The following is an 18994-nucleotide window of genomic DNA, read 5'->3' on the forward strand; positions in this document are numbered from 1 at the left end:
CTCCGTTATTTTCTTTGCTTTAACCATCCCTTTTTTGTGTTCCTAGAACAAGGCAAACTCATTGTGACCTCAACAACTTTGCACTATTTGCCCTGCTTGGGATGCTTTTCCTGATCTTCTCACGGGTGACTTGTGGTCATTCAGATTTTACTTTAAACAGCATCTTAGAGAGGTCTACCCTGAACATCTAATACAAAGTAACCACCAGTCATTCTTGATTACAGCACCCTATTTTAATTCACCCTATAGCACTTAACACTTTTATTTGTCATCATTTGTTTTGCTGTCTGTTTCTCTCTCTCTGCCTCCTCTCCCATTCTCCTCCCCTAAAATGTGAGCTCTAGAATGCGACTGCCTAGAACAGTGCTGAGATAGAGGCCTAACTGCTGAAAAAATGACAGATTTAATGCAGTAAGCAGTCCTTGTAGAAAATGATGATGGGCAAAAATGATCCCCTTTATGATTATGCTGCTGGGAAAGGTAAACATTAAGACTGACACAGTTTAGGACAGTGAAAGGAACTGAAGGGTAATTACTACATAAGATCAAGAGAAGAGTTTAGCTCTTGGCTTTTTATTTTGCTTGTAATGCAGACAGCTCACTATTAGGTCACTTTACTGTATAGAGCGAGTGTTGAATGAACAGAAGGTAGAGGTATTGAGTCTTCTTTAGGAGACTTAAAATAAGTAATACGAGCACCAAGCCAGCAATGGAATGTATGAACAGCTTAGTGTTCAGGATACTTTTTTCTTTCAGCTGATACTTTTAATAACCTACCTTAGGGAAATTTTTTAAAAATAAGGAAAAGATAAAACCACATTTATGATACTGGAATGTGTTTAGCCAAAATATAGAAAATATTTTTTAAAAGTACTAGGTCTGTTGCTATTTTAACGGGTTCTATAAGGTGAATTAATAAGTCTTTGCAGTTTTAAGAGGATTAGAACAATACAGTGCTGATAGCTAAACTAATTTATGTGTTTTAATGATACATCCTAGAATAACTATATGGGATTTGCCATTTTGAAAGGTGTTTTCCTGAACTGAAGATTCTGATGCAGTAGCTGATAGGCTGTATGGAAATGTATACAAACAGTCATTGGTGAGTTGCAATAGTACCTACACCTGCTTGGGCGTTTCTATAGAGAGGAGATATTTAATGCTCACCCTAGACTTTATTTGCGGACTCTTAGTGTTTTAGAGCTGGTAGGGATTATAATTAGTCTAGTACAACCTCCTTATTCTTAAGATAAAGAAATGTGAGCTAAGTTTGATTGTACAATCAGTAAGGGATGCCAGGGCTCAAATCCCACAGCTTCTGACCTTGGTCTGTGCCAATGATTTTTTTTTTTTTTTTTTTTGTCTTTAATTGGTAATAATGCCTGTGGAACAAGCACTGAGTAATTTTATAACCAGTGATGGATACAGTCATCTTTTATTTATATTTATTTTTATTTTTTGGCTACTGGCCAGTATGGGGATCTGAACCTGTGACCTTGGTGTTACAATACCATACTCTAACCAACTGAGTTAACAGCCAGCCCTATGCAGTCATCTTTTATTACTTGACTCTTTGTGCTTACCCAAACTCTGCAGGAGATATGTTTGCAGCTGTCGTTTTTGTCTCTGACCCTGGACCTCAAATAGTAATTTTTCACATACATTGGTTCATTGATTATTGGTGAAATGTCCTATAACTTGTATAATGTGCTCAGTTGCCTTGAATGCTTTTCCTTACACTCCTCCCTATCTCTCATCATTAAGCTGAGGACCCATATTTGTCTGGCATAACTAGGAGATATGATCTTGGAATCATCTGCATTTATCTTAGTTTAAAAATAAGACATAAGGCTGGAAGTAAAGTGTCAAAAAATTGCATTATATTATTCTAACCTAGCCAAAACTGTGTCACAGAGAGAATTTTCATTCTTGAGAAGGAAAATGAGAACCAGGTTGGGTTGGAAGTTAATGTGGGGTGCGGTGGGGTGGGGCAGCGAGAGAGGTAGTAGTAATAGTGTTTGTAGTAGGGGCAGTAGTGGCAAAACAAGTTGGTATCCCTTGTCCAAAATGTTTGAGACCAGAAGTGTTTTGGATTTTTAGATAGGGATACTCAGTCTGTAGTAACTGCAGTAGCAATGAAGCACTTTAGCTCACTGTGCTCTGTTCTCAAACTCCTATATATCAGTGTGACTGTTAAACTTATTAACTAATAAAAGTAAAAAATAAAAATATGGGTTTTGTGAACATGGAAACTCTGTAAATGGATGTTATTATTGTAGTTGCGCTGGTTGTAGTAATATGAAATTATATCATTGATTGATAGAATACTTATAACATGAATTTAGATATACTAAGTATCAAATAAGGTTATCTCAATAATAGCTATAAATGAACATTCTGAAATAAAGTTGTTATCCAGTATTAGTTTTGTTCTTTACTAAAAATTTTTATTTTTTTATCAGATATTTAATTTATTAAAACCAAGAACTTTAAATAGAGAAACAACCCCTGTGTTTGAGAATTGAGTGAGTGGTTTCTGACATTAAACTTCTGTTTCCACTATAGATTTTTTTGCATATTAATGCAAAAAAAGTGAAAAGATGAAATTCTCTACTAGGTTTCCTGTGATCTGGTAATAAGTTGTTATGATTTCTAGGGAACTCACAACCTGGCTATAAAGAAAATCTTGAAATAATATAAGGTGTCTGATGAAAGAGGCGACATTGTAAGTACCACTCAAATAAGTTTGGTAATGCTGTGTTGTGGTCATAGTACCTGATGATATGATACATAAAGCCATGAGATTCTGAAATAATAGTAAGGGAAGAGAGAAGGAAGAGTTAAGGTATAATAGGAACATTAAAATCTCCAATGCTTGTAGTGTTTTTTATTTTACAGTTTACAAAGCATTGTTGCAATATTTATCTTATTTTACCTTCACTTATTCATTCTCTAATGCTCTTCCTTTCTTTATGTAGATCTGAGTTTCTGACCTATATCATTTTCCTTCTCTGAAGAAATTCTAATATTTTCTGGCAAGGCAGCACTGGCAACAAATTCCCTCAGTTTTTGTTTGTCTGAGAAAGTTGTTATTTCTTCTTCACTTTTGAAGGATAATTTTGCAGGATATAGAATTCCAGGTTTTCCTCTGGCTTCTTACAAGATTTTTTTCTTTATCTTTGATTTTCTGCAGTTTGAATATGATATGCTTAGGGATAGATTTTTGGGCATTTATCCTGGTTGGTGTTCTCTGAGCTTCCAGGATCTCTGGTTTTGTGTCCAACATTGTTTTGTAGGAAATTCTGTCATATTGCTTTAGGTATTTCTTCTGTTCCATTCTCTTTTTCTTCTTTTATTATCCTCATTATGTGTATGTTACATCTTTTTAGTTATCCCACAGTTCTTGGATATTCTGTTTCTTTCTTTTTTCCCCCTTTGCTTTTCTGTTTTGGAAGTTTCTGCTGATGTATTTTAAGCCTAGATTCTTTCCTCAGCTGTACCCAGTTTACTAATGAGCCCATCGGAAGTATTCTTCATTTCTGTTATAGTTTTTTGGATCTCCAGCATTTCTTTTTGATTCTTCCTTAGAATTTCCATTTCTGTTTACATTACCCATTTATTCTTGCATGTAGTCTACTTTTTTCCTTTAGAGCTCTTAGCATATTAATTATAGCTGTTTTAAATTCACGGTATGATAATTTCAACATTCCTGCCATATCCAAGTCTGGTTCTGATGCTTGGTCTGCCTCTTCAAACTGTGTTTTTTGCCTTTTAGTGTACCTTGTAATTTTTTGTTGAGAGCTGCACATGACGTACTGGATGAAAGGAACTCAGGTAGATAGGCCTTTAGTAATGGTAGTAATGTTGCCAGAGGGGAAGTGTTCTATAGTCTTTTGACTAAGTCTAAGTTGGTTAGTGAACCTGTGCCCCTAGGCTAGGAACTTCACAGATGCCTCTATCCTGCACCTCCTTAGATGGGACAGGATGGCTGGAGAAGGCTGGAATTGGGTATTTCTCATCCCCCAGGTAGGTTAAGCTCTGATAAAACCCCCAGCAGGTTAGGATGTGGAAAAATAGTTTCTCTGGAGGGTGAGCCTTATTAAGAATAACATATTTGAAAATAGTTACTTTTCACTTACCCCTTCCAGAAGCCTGATGGGGTTTTTCTCTTATCTTCATTGTGGGAACCTGGTTGAGGTCTTGGAGGTGCATTTCAGAAGTGTGAGGGCTCCTCCATGACTGGATCATCTGGAATTTTTATCTTTCAGTTTTGTCTACACTGAGCCTCCAGCAATCATCAATTACATTTCAGGATTTCTGAGGCTGGTACTGGGTTTCTGCTCATATAAGTTGTTATTTTTTTAGTCTGCCTGTCAGTCTCTCTCATTTTGTGGGTACAGTTTGCCCTGTGACCTCACTTCTCTGATGGATCTAAAATGGGTGTTCATTTTTCAGTTTGTTCAGCTTTATACTTATTGTTAAAAGAGAATGGTGACTTGCATACCCTTTACATGCTGGATAGGAAACTGGAAGTCTCTTAATATTTATCTTTATTATTTCTAAAATCATAATGTCAATATGACTCGTATTATTATTCTTATTTTACTAAAACCTGAGACTCACAGGGCTAGCTACATCATTTGCAGGGCCCAGTGTTCAAAAAACAGAAAAAAGGTGCCATTAAAGTTACTAAAAATATAAAGCTTTTTTTCTTTCACATTCTCTCAACTTGTCCATGTGTCTTTTATTTGTTATTTCATGTTGTTCGAAGTCAAGAAAAATTAAAATTTTACATTTTTAATATGAATTTATTATTTATTTTTATATTGTACAGTGCAAGTTTTAATTGCAAATGTAAGCGCATTTAATTCATACATGGAGTCACTGAAATGATGGATTCATATTCCTAGTTTTCATATGCCTGCATGTTTTGTTCTTACTAGAACAGTGGAAATGTGTATGAAACTAATAATGCTACTGCTTTTATTTCACTTCTTGATATGCACATACTTCATCAATTCTCTGTACCATCAGTTCGTTGATGAGTAAGGAAGGACTGAAAGGAAAAGGAATTGTCAGTTGCCCTCTTTCCTTCTCTGTCTTCATTTCACTGTACATGGTTGGCTAATACAGGGAAGTGACATGAGTAAGATAGAATTTTTTGATCTTTCTTGTTTCTTTGAACAACATTACCTTTTTTCTACTTTTGAAGCAAATTCTTGTTGGAACAGAATGCATGGTCTCTTTGAGCTGCCAATACTCTTGTTTCCCTCCATGTAGAGCTAATAAGCTTACCTTGTACTTGCTCGGAGTCTTACACTGGAATTCTGTGCTCATAGAGCATTGTGAGCACTATATGTAAATAGGCAGCAAGGAATGGTAGGGGACACATACATTGCACATATCTCGTGGGCTTAAGCTTATGTTCCATTGTCGCATTGGATTTATAAAATACATATTCAAAGATAAAATTATTAAGAATTTCAAGACAGCAGTAACAGAGCATTAAACCTAGTGTGGAGGCTCTGTGGGATTGCACATGCTGCATGCCCATCAAGCTAACCATGCTCAGAGATATTAAATCACTTGTTCAAAGTAGCACAGCTGAAAAATGTCGAAGCTGGGGTTAAAACTCAGGTGTTTGTCTAATTTTTTTCTTTTTTTCATAGTTTTGTTAATAAGTAAGTGGTAATTATCAAAAACTACTGTGTTTTTCCTTCTTTGCTAACCTCCAGAATACTGTGTAAAGCAAAAATAATAATTGTGAGATGACTGTTAAAGATATGGATTATAGATATAGCCACTGCTTCTATTGGATTTATTGCCTTAAAAAAAAAAAATCTTGCTATTTCACTGCTGAGAGGCTGATTGGACCTTTGCATGCAGTCCATAAAGTCTTACAGAATTTTGAAAAGATCATTCTGCTCTCATGGAGCTTACCAGAAGGAGAGGAACTCATCTCCACCTAAGTCCAGTGGTACCGTAGTCAATTCCTATCTCAAGGCAAGGGCTTTAAGCATAATTGCAATGGGTGTTTCAAACTGAATACTTTTCAGAGTAAAAGCAGTTACTTTTAATAGTTAAGTTGGAATAACAGGCATTAACTGGAGTTTTCTTGAGCAAACTGGGACATATGGTCACCCATCTCATAATACATCATTCAGACACACGCTGGGCTTAATAAGCATGCCGTTCCTTTGAGCTTTCGGAGAATTTCTTTTATTTTTTAACTCCATCATTGCACTGATCCACATTGAACCAGATTATGTTTTTCTTTGGTTGACTAAAGTATGAGCTTCTTAGGGTTAGGAAACACGTGTTTTCATCTTCGTATCCCTAGTGCTTCCTGGTCCTGGCACATAACTATAAAATGTACTACCACGGCCACTAGCAGCTACCACTTATGAAGTACTTATTATGTGCCAGCCATTGTGAAAGAGACTGTCTTCATATTATTTCATTTAACCCTCACAAAAATCCTGCAAAGTAAGTATTATTTTAAGGAAAATTACCAGCGTAGGCATTCAGTATTTGAGTTGAATAAAAAACTTTCCAGACCCAATTTATAAGGTACTATAGGTCATTCTTTGAGAAATGGTGCAAATTAAGGAATCAGACAATTAGAGATGGGCAAAATGTCCTGATTTTTAGAAGAAAACTGTAAGTGGATTATGAATGTATCATTAAGCTTGACATGGATTTTATGGGAAATTCAAATGAATTTTTTAATAGCTAATTTCTTTTTTCAAAGTCTTACCAGCACTCATTAGTTCCCTGCATGGGTTTCTTAAGAACAGTTCCTGTCAGACTAAGCTTATTGGTCAAGATTCTTAGATACGCTTCTGGTCAAGACATAGACAAGTGGGCCTGGTGATCAGAGAGTAGGTTAGATGGTGAACTGAATAGGCAGCTGTACCTCAAGAAGTCCAGTTAACAGGGTTGGTGTCAGTGTAGAGGGAATTCTGTGCTTTCTTCAGTACTCAGACCTGGTCTTTGTTATTTTCAGTGTTTTTATTAACTGAGTACATCAGTGTCATATTGTTCAAATTTTCAAATCACCAAGCAATAAAGATTAGTTAAGACAGAATCAGTTCCTCAGAAGGTCTTAAACATAAAATACCAACAAATTGGATAAATGTAAAAATTCTGAAATAATTTTTCAAACTTCAACTGCTCTGCACAAAATAAAATGTGAGGGAATTTTAGATGACCAAAGGTTTGGTATGAGTTAGTGTTCTGCCATGGTTTCTGAGAAGGTCAGCTCCACACATTTATTACTCGCATTTGTTTTTTGCATGGCTGTGGTATGGAGAATGTGGATAAGAGGGTGGATGTTACAAGTTGCCTGAAGAGGAAACTTTCAAATATTTAGAATTGTCTAAATATAGAATATGCTATATCATCATATCTAGTGATTTCATAACTGGAACATTTTTTTTTTAAAGAGAGAATGGACATTATAAGAGAGATGTTACAGTGGTGTTTTATATACATCACATAATTGATGAAGTGTATTCAAGGCTCCTTCCATTTCTGAAATTGATGTAAATTCTTGATACTTGAGCCCAGTGAAATATTGTTTGGGACACTAGTGTCCCTAAGCTTAGAGAGAACATTTTCTGAAAGATGTCCATGTGGTTGGTTGGGGAAATAAAAGGTAGATTACAGTTCTAAATTAAACCTTAAAAGTATAATTTAAGAAAAAATGTTAAATTCAAAAGCAGAGTACACTATGTGTTGACAGGTTTAATGTGAAAAGATCTGCGAGTATAAATACATTATAAAGAACAATAAAGAGGAAGAAGAAACTTTAATAAGATTCTCAACAAATAAAACAAAATAAAATATTGGAAATAAACAAGTGTTGTGTGCAAGATTGCTTCTCACATAAAATACTTTTAAACAAGGTTGTATATAATTCAGTTGTGAAAGCACACACTCATAAACACATGTATAGTAATGATAGCTATCAGTCTATAGCAGGGATGTCTATAGCAGAGATGTAAGATGGAGTGATTTTTATTAATATATTCATAGCATACAGTTGAATGGCTTTAATGAATAAACAATGTGGATGATATGGTCTTTGAATTCTTTTTTCTACTTGTATGTAAGAATATAGGATAATGTACAATCCAACAGCCTTTAAGTAACTCATGATTCATGAATTTCTACTAAAAATTTTAGTAAAGGTTAAACCTACTATTAAGATTTCAACAGGCACCCAGATGAGATAGTATTCTGTGTTTTTGAGTAACTTGTTAGAAGATATATTTCAGATTTCAGGTTCTACTGAGGTACTAGATTAATGTTAAATTTCCCAAAGCATTGCTTTAGGTGTGTCACAGCCACATGCCCCATGCCCCAATGTCTGCAACAGTGGTGGTCAAATTTTTCTTCCTCAGTACAGTTCATATGCACAGTACACTTCCCCAGGAATAATATCTTTCTTTTCACCATCCTTTTTGAAAATCAGTGGCCTATCTGAATACCAGCTATAGATGGTTATTTAGTCCTTCCACATTGTGTAAATAAAATAAAATAATAAAATAAAAATATAATAAGAAATTTAAGATTTATCTTTTATTACTTTCTTATACTTAGACCTATAGGTTAGTCAGATATATCCTCCATCTAGTCCCTTACCCACTATCCCATATTCAATTTTCTTTGCATGGTACCTTTATCAACTCCTACCTGTTGGACTCCTTATCTTTCCTTTACTCCTGAAAGTCAGCATCACTGCCTTTCTAATATCCTAATCATCCCATGATCACAGTCACCTTTAAACTTCATAGCATCTTATACCTTTCATGTAGTGTACTTTGAATTAAAGTTATTTGCGTACTTGACCTGACCTTTTGTTAGATTATGATTCCTTTACTGCAGTTTCCCTTTGTATCATTGGAAGAACAGTATGCATGCATTGTTAAGCATTGCATAAATACTTATTTTAAATCTAATTTGTGATGAATAGAAATTACTCAGCAAAAGACATCATGGTGCGGGGGAAGGAGCTCTGTCTAGGAGATTAACCTCTGCCACTGTAGCCACGTATGGAGCCTTGGGACAAATTACATCACTGTAATTTCTTAACTTTAAAATGAAAGAGTAGGTAGTTCTGGTCAAGATGGTGGAATAGACGGTCCCCAGCGTTACTCTCTCCTACAAATCAGCCAATTTACAACTATAAAAATGTAACATCAGCCAAGCTGGGGCTGTTGGAGCTCAGGGGAAGAGGAGGAGAGACCTACGGAGTTCATGAATGCAGGAGAAACCACAATTAGAGAAAGAAAAATCTGCTCTGAGTGTTTCAGACCATGGCTGCTTTAATGCTGGAAATGCAGAGCACGTGGAGCAGGAGCCAGCAGAAGCTGCAGCTGTACCCTTCAGATGGAGTTACTTGGAGGTGGCAGGGGAGAAAAGGGCCTTGGTGGCCCTCAGAACAGGAAGACCACTAATAGGGTTCCTGTGGACACATGCAGGAGCAAGGAGCCAGAACAACTGAAAAAAGGGAGCCACTCAGAGGCTGGTGAATCATTGCAAGGGACTGGCACAGGGCCCATCCCATGGGAAGTGTTTGGAACATGGGTGGTGGGGGAGACAGGCCCACCAGGAGAACACTGGGACACAACAAGGACAGCCAACCCACCCCCCAATCAGTGCAGGACCACTCAGAGAAGACTGGTTGGGAATGCAGAATTGCATGGGGTGCAGTTTGATGAAAAAACTCAGGTCCAGATCAGAATTTCTACACAACCCAGATCCCCCGGGTCTCTGGAGAGCCAGAAGTACCTATAAGGTCAACCATTAAACCCTGAGCTGCACAAAAAGCCTTCCCTAGGGAATCAGCAGCAAAACAGCAATTTAGCTCAACCACACAGCTCAAGTACTGGTTCCCATAGGAAGTTCCCCTGTTTTAGAAGTAAGCAAAGGACAAAAAATTAGTTCTGGCCCAAGCAGACCACCAGCGCCTTGGGGCCTGCCTGGGAACCGGAGGCTTGGAGCCAGGGACCGGACCCCACTCCCATATCCAGGCACAGCCCGCCAGTGCCTTGGGGCCTGCCTGGGGACCCTAGGCATGGAGAAGGGGACCGGACCTCCCTCCCACAACCAGGCACACCATGCCAGCACCTCGGGGCCTACCCAGGGACCCGAGGCATGGAGAAGAGGACCAGACCCCCCTCCCACAACCTGGCACACCACACCAGTGCCTCAGGACCTTCCCAGTGACCTGAGGTGTGGAGCCAGGGACCGGACCCCCTTCCCACAATCAGGTACATCGTGCCAGTGCCTCAGGACCTTCCCAGTGACCTGAGGTGTGGAGCCAGGGACCGGACCCCCTTCCCACAATCAGGTACATCGTGCCAGTGCCTCAGGGCTCACCCAGAGACCCAAGGCATTGAGAAGGTAACTGGACCTCACACCCACATCCAGGCACACTGCCAGCACCTCAGGGCCCCACATGGGAGCCTGGGGCATGGAGCCAGGAACCAGACACCACTCCCACAACCAGGCACACCCAGGGACCCGAGGCATGGAGAAGGGGACCAGACCCCCTCGCACAAGCAGGCACACCACGCCAGTGCGTCCAGGCACTTCCGGGGACCTTAGGCATGGAGAAGGGGACTGGACCCCCCCTCCTACAAGCAGGCACACCATGTCAGCACCTTGGGGCCCCCCCAATGCCCCGAGGCATGGAGCCAGAGACTGGAGCCCCTTCCCACACCCAGGCACACTGCCAGTGCCTCGGGGCCCATGAGGCTTGGAGCTGGGGACTGGACTTCTCTCCCACAAACAAGCACACTGCGCCAGCACCTTGGGGCCCGCCCAGTGACCTGAGGCATGGAGCTGAGGACCAGGCACACCCCACAAGCAGGCATACCGCCAGTGCCAAGGAGCATGCCGAAAACATCATCTCCATCTGTGTGGCCCACCACAGTCACCACAATAACCTAGGTTGCTGCAAAAGTGGCTCGATGCCACAACCACCACACAGATGGTCCACCAGCCACTGGAGTGCATTGACACAAGGAGAGTCACCAGCAGAGATAAAGAAAAGAAGAGGATGTCTCTCTCCACAAAGCCCATTTCAGAGTGACAGAAGAAGCATCTGCTCTGTGGTAATATTGGGGACCTGATCACACCCCTCAGTGTTGGACAGATCATCTAGGCAACAAATCAACAGAGCAACCATTATTGTTTCAGAAAGAGAGATGATTCTAGGGTAATCAGAGGGGGGAAAGGAGAGGAAGTGGGGATGGGGAGAGATTGGACAAGGGGCATAAAGAATAATTGCAATTTGTAACAATATATATGCTAGTAATATTGATTTGATCAACATATCTCAATGTTGAACCCCCCCAAATATGTATAATCAATTTTGATTCAATAAATAACATTTTAAAAAAAAAATGAAAGTAGAACATACTATGTTTTATGTTCCTTCTAGTTATATGATTCTATGAATGTTAAAGGAAACTGTAGATAAACTCGTTAAGTTACAATTTGAGATGTCGCCAGTTTTTAAAGAACATTTTAAATAATTACTTTTAGAACTTGGAAAGTTGTGATCTTCCCTATTCTTATAATATTTACTAATGCTATTGTTTACATTAACTGGCCGGCTAAGGAATAGTGGATCACATTCTAGAGGCTCAGCTGTTATGTCTGTTGTTTAAAGGAATAAGAAATAGTAGTAAATGTTTTGATTCAGTTATATTCTGTGGAGTAGTGTTATGAATCACAAAAAGATTGGGTAGTGAAGCTTCTGCTAATAAAAGCTTTAATAATTTGAGTGAGACATCTGTTCAATATGAATCTAAGGAAATTACATTTTATGAAATTGCTTTATCTAAGGAGACCTATGTTCTTACTTGTTAGGAAATTTGGTTTAATAAATTATAGATTGCCTAATTTTACCCACTCACAGTCGACTGCATTCCTCACTTATTAAAAGGCTAATTCCCTATGTGATGTTTTTAGTAGCAGGAGAATGTAAAGTGGAGTGATTCTCTACATACTGCTTGCCATGTCTGAGCTGAATATTAAATATCAAAAGGGTGATAGTTACATGAGAGAAGATGTGATTGTCAAGGTATTGATTTACTGTTATCATACTTTAGTAATCCCTGCTCTATATCCTAACAAGATAGTAGCATTTTTATTCTTAAATCTTCTAAGATTTGGCTTCAAAATATTATGTACTTTGTATTTGTATGTAGCTATATTTCAAATATCTTAAGTAACTCTCTCTTGTTATTCTTTGCAAGGTACAACAGAATTGGTATGCTATAGAACAAAGGTACAAATTAATAGTTTGTGTATTAATGTTTTTGTTATTTAAGGTTTACTACATTTATATCCTGAAAATATTTGATAAATATGACTTACTGTGTTATAGGCAAATCTGGAAGAAATCAAACATGTTCTTGAAGATTTTTTTCATTTTAGAAGAGCTTGTCAGGAAGGCATAATCTATTACATATCTGTTTATTAACCAAAGTGTCTAATTGGAACATATTTTGGTAATCTGCTTATAGTTATTCTCTGAACATTAACATTGGTGATGTATGTTAGAAGCATATTTGTTGCTCATTCTCTTTATAAGTAGACTTCAGAGTGGCCATGAGATAGGGTTTTCAGGGTGAACACAGGGTACTGCTGCTCCCTTCTTCATAAATCCAGGTTATTTAAAGGCCATCACATTGCCTTGTTTTGACGGGTATTGTAATGACAGACAAGAAGAAAACTGTTTTGAACTTCCTGTCTTATTTCATGAGATTTGGTTTTGATAATTTTAAATGTTTGGTTTTTGAAATGCTGGATTATACAATGTGGTGAAGAAAGGAGATTTATCATTTCAACTGCCTCTTCCTAGTCCAGTATCTGAGGCCATCCATAATCTTCCTCCTCAGTCAAAAACTGAGTAGCTGTTAATGTCAGTTTCTACAGTATGTCAGTATTTGGCAGCCCTGGCAGTGCATATGTTTTATGGGCTGGAAGTAGTATTTTTTTGAAATAGGCTTTGCCCTTCAATTTAATGATGATAGTATTTGGCTTAAATGTGCAATATAATGAAATAAAATTTGACGTCTAGATATTTTTAAATTTTTTAAAAATGTAGGATCTATATTTATGAGGGCTCTTCAAAAAATTCACAGAAAGGTTTGTATTATCTTTTAATTCTATTTTTTCACGAACTTTTTAAAGTACTCCGATATATCTTTGTTTCAGGGGATTGCACATTTTAGGTTTTTTTGAACCCTCATAAAGGCAGTATATAAGCAAAGATTTTCTTTATCTCCTGTCTTAGTCTGTTTTCTGCTGCTATGATAGAATACCATAGATTGGGTCATTTATAAACAATAGAAGTTTATCTGGCCCACAGTTCTGGACACTGGGAAGTCCAAGAGCATGGCACCAGCATCTGGTGAGGGCCTTTTGCTGTGTCGTCCCATGGTGTAAAGCAGAAGGGCAGGAGAGGGAGAGAACAAGAGGGAGCTGAACTTGCTTTTATAAGAAATCCATTCTCTCAATGACTAATCTACTCGCATGATGACATTAATCCATTCATGATCTTATAGGAATGGTTTGAGAAGTGAATGAATGTTTTATTTTCTTGGTTTAAGAGAGTTAGGCTTTAGAGTTGAGAATACAGTAGCTGTAGGTCTTTTCATCTTGTTGGATATTATGTTTTGTGAGGAAGAGAGTTTGGAATGTGTGACTGTGATCTGGGTTCCTGAGAAACAGAAAAATATTATATTTAAAAAGTAATTAATAGTGTACAAGAAAAACATATCGAAGAACATTTCATTAGGCTTTTCTTGGTGCAGTGGTTTCTCATGTGTTAGCAATGTGGATGATGGGAGTACAGTGTGCTCATGAAGAATGCAATGCTTTCCCTAACCTCAGCTAACAGGAGTACATTAGCAGTAGCTAGAAAACAATATGAAATGCATTTCTTCAAAAAGCGTAATTTCATAAGAAAGATTTAATGGTCAAGAACAATTATATTGAGTTAAATTTGTATATTCACTATTTTGGGGTCCCACTATGTAAGAATTGTCATTGCAAGTTCAACGATAATGTTTATTTGTTTTTTAATATAATAATAAGTGCTCTAGGCTTCATTACATTATGTTTCATATGCTTTGTTACACTAACTTTATCAAAAATATGTGCAATTAGTTGGGACTTAAAAGTCTTGTTTGATTTACTTAAGAAAGATTAATAAATCTGTTTATTTACTTTAAAGCTTCAGAAGAAAGAAGATCAGCAATTGGAGCCTAAAAAAAGTACTAGTCCTAAAAAAGCTGCAGAACCCACTGTTGATCTTTTAGGACTTGGTAAGTAATAAAAAATAAAAGCCATCATTAGATGTACAAAACAATTGAAGCCTTTACTTGAAATGAATATAATGGCTTTATCTTTAGTATTCCAAAAGATGTCTGTTAACTGAATTTTAAAATGCTATGATTAGTTTGCTGAGTTCCCACAAAAAAGGAAATCTTTAATAAGGGAGCCAGTGTCTGTCAGCACTGTCTTCACTAAAATACAAGTAATGAGTTCCTTGGGGAAAAGGAGATATCAAAGTAATCTTCAAAGGCTTGGTAGATGTGACATTTCAGCATTTAAAATAAAGAGTGGGTTCTTTCTCTCTTCGATTTTTTCTTAGTTTTATGGGGAAAGTTTCCCCTTAGCAAAATAATTCTGGGGTAGCCTTACTGTAAAATGTGCTGGTTTAAAATAAAATTTTATTTTGGTTAATTGAAGCAAGGTGTTTTATACCTAAATCTAGTGGCTAGATTTGTATCATATATCTGATGACAGTGAGAAGTGCTCATTTTAATTTATTGTCCTATTCTCATGGCTAACGTATATGTTGTCTACATGGTAAGTAAACAGGTTTTCATTCAAGGGGTGCTTATATTGTGCTTATCTACAAATATTGTTAGCTCCTTTTTACGTTTTTCTCCTCTTCCTTCTAAAAGAATTGGCCTTATAAGTGGTTATTTTTATTAATATTTGAGCCTTGGAGTGGTAATTAGTTAAAAAAATTTTTTTTTAGTTTGGAGAAAGATTGACAATTAAAGAAAAAGAATGAAAAGGTAGTTGAACTTCATACACTGCTATTAAAATAATTGATCTTAGTTCTTATTGAGCAAATTGGTTTTTGGTTTAAGAAATATAGTTGAATGTTTTATTCATTTCTTAGGAAGCTGGTATGTCATACAGATATACTCCCTGGAGATAAAGTTCTATGATGGTGAAAAAAGTAGTATATTAGAAATATAAAAATTAACTGTAATTTTGAAAATAATACATCAGTCCAGGGGCTCTAAATATAATTATGTTGAATTCTAGTCCTCATAATTTCTGTATTTTATTTCCTTTGCTGTAGCTGAGAGAAAAGAAAAAAAATGATTTATTACCAAAGTAAGAAAACATCTTACTAAAGCTGTATTCTTCTTTGTCTTCACTGCAGCATTTCTTTTCCAGTCTAAGTGCCTGGTTTATTAGTTTATAAGCTAGAAATGTAAGATATAACTAGACCTGATTTTTATCCTACAGATCCATTCATTAATTTTAACAAATTTTGACTGTCCTACAATGTTCAGGCACAATTGTAGGCATGAGGGAGGTAGCGCTGAAAGAAGACAGATAACAATCCCTGTCTTCTGGGAGCTTTCATTCTATCTGGGGAGACAATGAATAAACAGTTAAGTAAAATATATTATAGGCATATATGGTAAGTGCTATAGATAACACTTAAAAAAAAAAACCGAAAACAAAAATGGGTAGTTATAATTTTAAATAGGGCAGGCAGGGAGGGGCTCACAGAGCTATCATTGGAACAAAGACCCGAAGAAGGTGTGGATATTTGGATATGTGGACAAGAGCATTCCAAATAGAGAACAGCAAATTCAAAGGCTCTTTGGTAGCATCCTACTTGAAGTGTGTGAGGACCAGTTAGGATGACAGTGTGGATAGAATGGAATGACCTAGGGGTGAATGGAGACAGAGGACATGTGGAGGTAAGGGGTGAGGGGAGGGGCAGGCAGATTGTGACAATGGCTTTTACTCTGAGTTACCTGGAACAACACTGGAAGGATATGCAAAGAAGTAACAATCTGACTTCAGTATTTAAAGAATTATTGTGGCCACTGTGCTGAGAATAGATTGTAGCAGGGCAAGGCTGGAAACAGGCAGACCAGTTTGGAAATTTTTGCAGTAATACAGGTGAGAGATGATGATCGCTTAGACTGGGTGGTGGGATTGAAGGTTATAAGATGTAATCAGTTTCTGGATATATATTGAAGATAGAGCCAAAAGGACTTGCTAACCAATTGAATGAGAAATGAGAGAAAAGGGGGAATTTGGGATGGCACAAAGTCTTTTTAGCTTGAGCAGTAGAAGGATGGAGTTGCCATTTACTTTGATGGGGAAATCTGCAGGAAGTCTGGATAGAAGATCAGGAGTTTTGTTTAGGTCATATTGATTGAAAGGCTTATTAGAACAAAAAAGTCTAATTTTAATAAAAGGAGATCTTGATTAGGCAGTTATATGAATTGTGATTTTAGGGAGAGATCTGGGCTGTGAATATAAAACTGGAAGTCATCAGCACATAGATTTTTTTAAAATTATGAAACTGGAGGGGTTCACCAAAGGAATGAATATAGACTGAAGAGAAGAGGTTCAGGTGCTGTGCTCTGTGACACTCATATGTTTAGAGGTCAGAGAGATAAAGAGACCCAGAAAGGTGACCAGAAAAGAGTGAATGGTGAAGTAGGAGGAAAACCAGTACCCTGTGGTGTCTAACATGGAAGCTAAGTCAGGTCAGAATTTCTGTATTAGTCAGAATATGGCTGATTATGCTGTGGTAACAAACTTCCCCCAAATATTGGTACGTTACAGAACAAAAGTTTATTTCTCACTCATGCTGTGCCCATCTGAAATTAACTAATGTTCTGCTTCACATCATCTTCACTTCAGTATCCAGACTGACAGAGTAGTCTCTGTCTAGAATAAGAGTTGGCAAACTTTTTTTACAAAGGCAGAAAGTGAGTATTTTAGGCTTTGTGGGCCATAAAATCTCTGTCATAACTACTCAGCCATAGATAATACACAAATGAATTGACATAACTGTGTTCCATTAAGACTATATTTTAAAAAAAGTCAGAGGGCCAGATTTGTCCTTCAGGCCATAGTGTGCTAGAACACTGCTGGTCATTATGGCAAAGGAAAATCACATGGCAAATCACATGTCAGCTCTTGGAGGTTATGTTTTCAAGTTATGTTTATCATTTGCACTCACATTTTACCAGCCACATCATTACACAGGCATGCTTTCATTCAGCAGGAGGATATATAGTCATTCTACAAGGAGATTTCACCAAATATTTGTGAACAGTAATACATACCAAGTGAGAAAGAAAGTGTTTAGGAGAGGAGGGATAAGCATTGTGTCAAATGTTTCTGACTGATGAAGCAAAATGAAGATTGAGAATGAATGATTGGATTCAGCATCATAGATGACAAGAGTAACCTTGGAGTGGTGAAGTGTAAACATGATTGATTTGGGTTCAAGAAAGAATGGAAGTAGAAGAGTAGCGTTGAATATATACAGCTCTTTAGAGGAGTTTTGCCATGAGTAGGGGAGAGGGACGGAGCAGTAGTTGGAGGAGGATGTGGGCAGGAAAGGAATTTTTTTAAAGGGTGACATTACAAGATGTTTATTGTTGGGAATGAACTTGTACAGCAGGCAAATCTGATAATTTAGGACAAGGAAAAATTGCTATGGCAGTGTCCTCAAATAGCCAAGAGGGGATGATATCTAGTAGACAAATGGGATGACTGCCCTTTAAGATATTTACCTATTGTTGCAATAATGCTGCATAGTAAGTAACCCCCAGCTCTCAACAGTTTACCATAGTAAACATTTATTTCTCTCACTGCCTATAGGTCAACTAGGGGAGCTCAGCCTCAACTTCATTTGATACATTTTCTGCCTTCTAGGTTATAGCAGGGCACTGTTTAGCACTGTTTGTATATTGTGTCTTCATTTTTCAAGTTCCTGTAAGTGTTTTCTTGTCTTCTACCATCTTGTTTCAAAGTTAGTACCACAGATTTGGTATTTATGTTATACATATAATATATTTGGTATATGTTAGGTTTTGGTTATGGCAGCACCACTCTTTGGTATCAGCTTCTGTAACAGTCAACTATTGCTGCCTGTGCTACATATCAGACAACTCCAAAATCTCAGTGGCTTGCATCAACTAACATTTATTTCTCTCACTCTTGTGTCTGTGGGTCTTCTGGACCAGCTGTCTCTTAGACAGCGGGAGAGCTTCAGGAAATAGTGTCTTCAGGGGAAAACCAAGGTTCATTTAGGGCCCGAAGGTGAAGGGAATATTTGGAGAAGAGGTTAAGGATATATAGGCGATTTTGTCAATGACTGACGGTGGGTTTTAGATCATACAGTGGAAGGTTTCTAAAGGTGGGAGGGGTGGGAGATGGGTTCAGAAATAGGGCTGTCTTGCTGATGGAGCTTTAGCAGTAGGGAAAGGGGAAGTGTCTTACCCAGCACATACAACTCTTCACACTGCTGGTTGTCAACATCCTAAATTCTTTTAAAAACTGTTTTCAGACTTTTTTTTATAGAAGTGTGTTAAGTATAAGATTTGATGAGTTCATGAAAGTCCAAGAGACTTACAGAGAATCAGAGGTCTCTTTCAGCTCAAAACAAACAGTGTTCCTAACTCTGGATTGATTATTGGTGTCTACTTTGGGAAGCAGAGTATTTTTCTGCTCAAGAGCATGCCACTCTTCCCTAATGGGACTCGGGTTTTCCCCTGTAAATTCAAACACAGTGGGGATTTGGATGCAGGTGCCCTGAAGTATGATTTATGGTCATGCAAAAATGACAGTATATCCCCACATGAATGAGACCAGAACAGGCATTAACTTAAAACACGTCCAGAAAATACAG

The 18994-nt window shown here is 37.5% G+C and overlaps 1 protein-coding gene across 3 annotated transcripts in view; it reads left to right on the forward strand.

The window, feature by feature from the left end:
* SMAP1 (small ArfGAP 1) overlaps nucleotides 1-18994 on the forward strand; it is a 183043-nt gene that overhangs the window by 144728 nt on the left and 19321 nt on the right. For all 3 annotated transcript variants that reach the window (XM_063096667.1, XM_063096668.1, XM_063096669.1), the window contains one exon: nucleotides 14258-14348. In XM_063096667.1, coding sequence (XP_062952737.1) covers nucleotides 14258-14348 — 91 coding nt within the window. The remainder of the gene's footprint in view (nucleotides 1-14257; nucleotides 14349-18994) is intronic.

The sequence above is a fragment of the Cynocephalus volans genome, chromosome 5 (assembly GCF_027409185.1).
Source record: "Cynocephalus volans isolate mCynVol1 chromosome 5, mCynVol1.pri, whole genome shotgun sequence".
Lineage (NCBI taxonomy): Eukaryota > Metazoa > Chordata > Mammalia > Dermoptera > Cynocephalidae > Cynocephalus > Cynocephalus volans.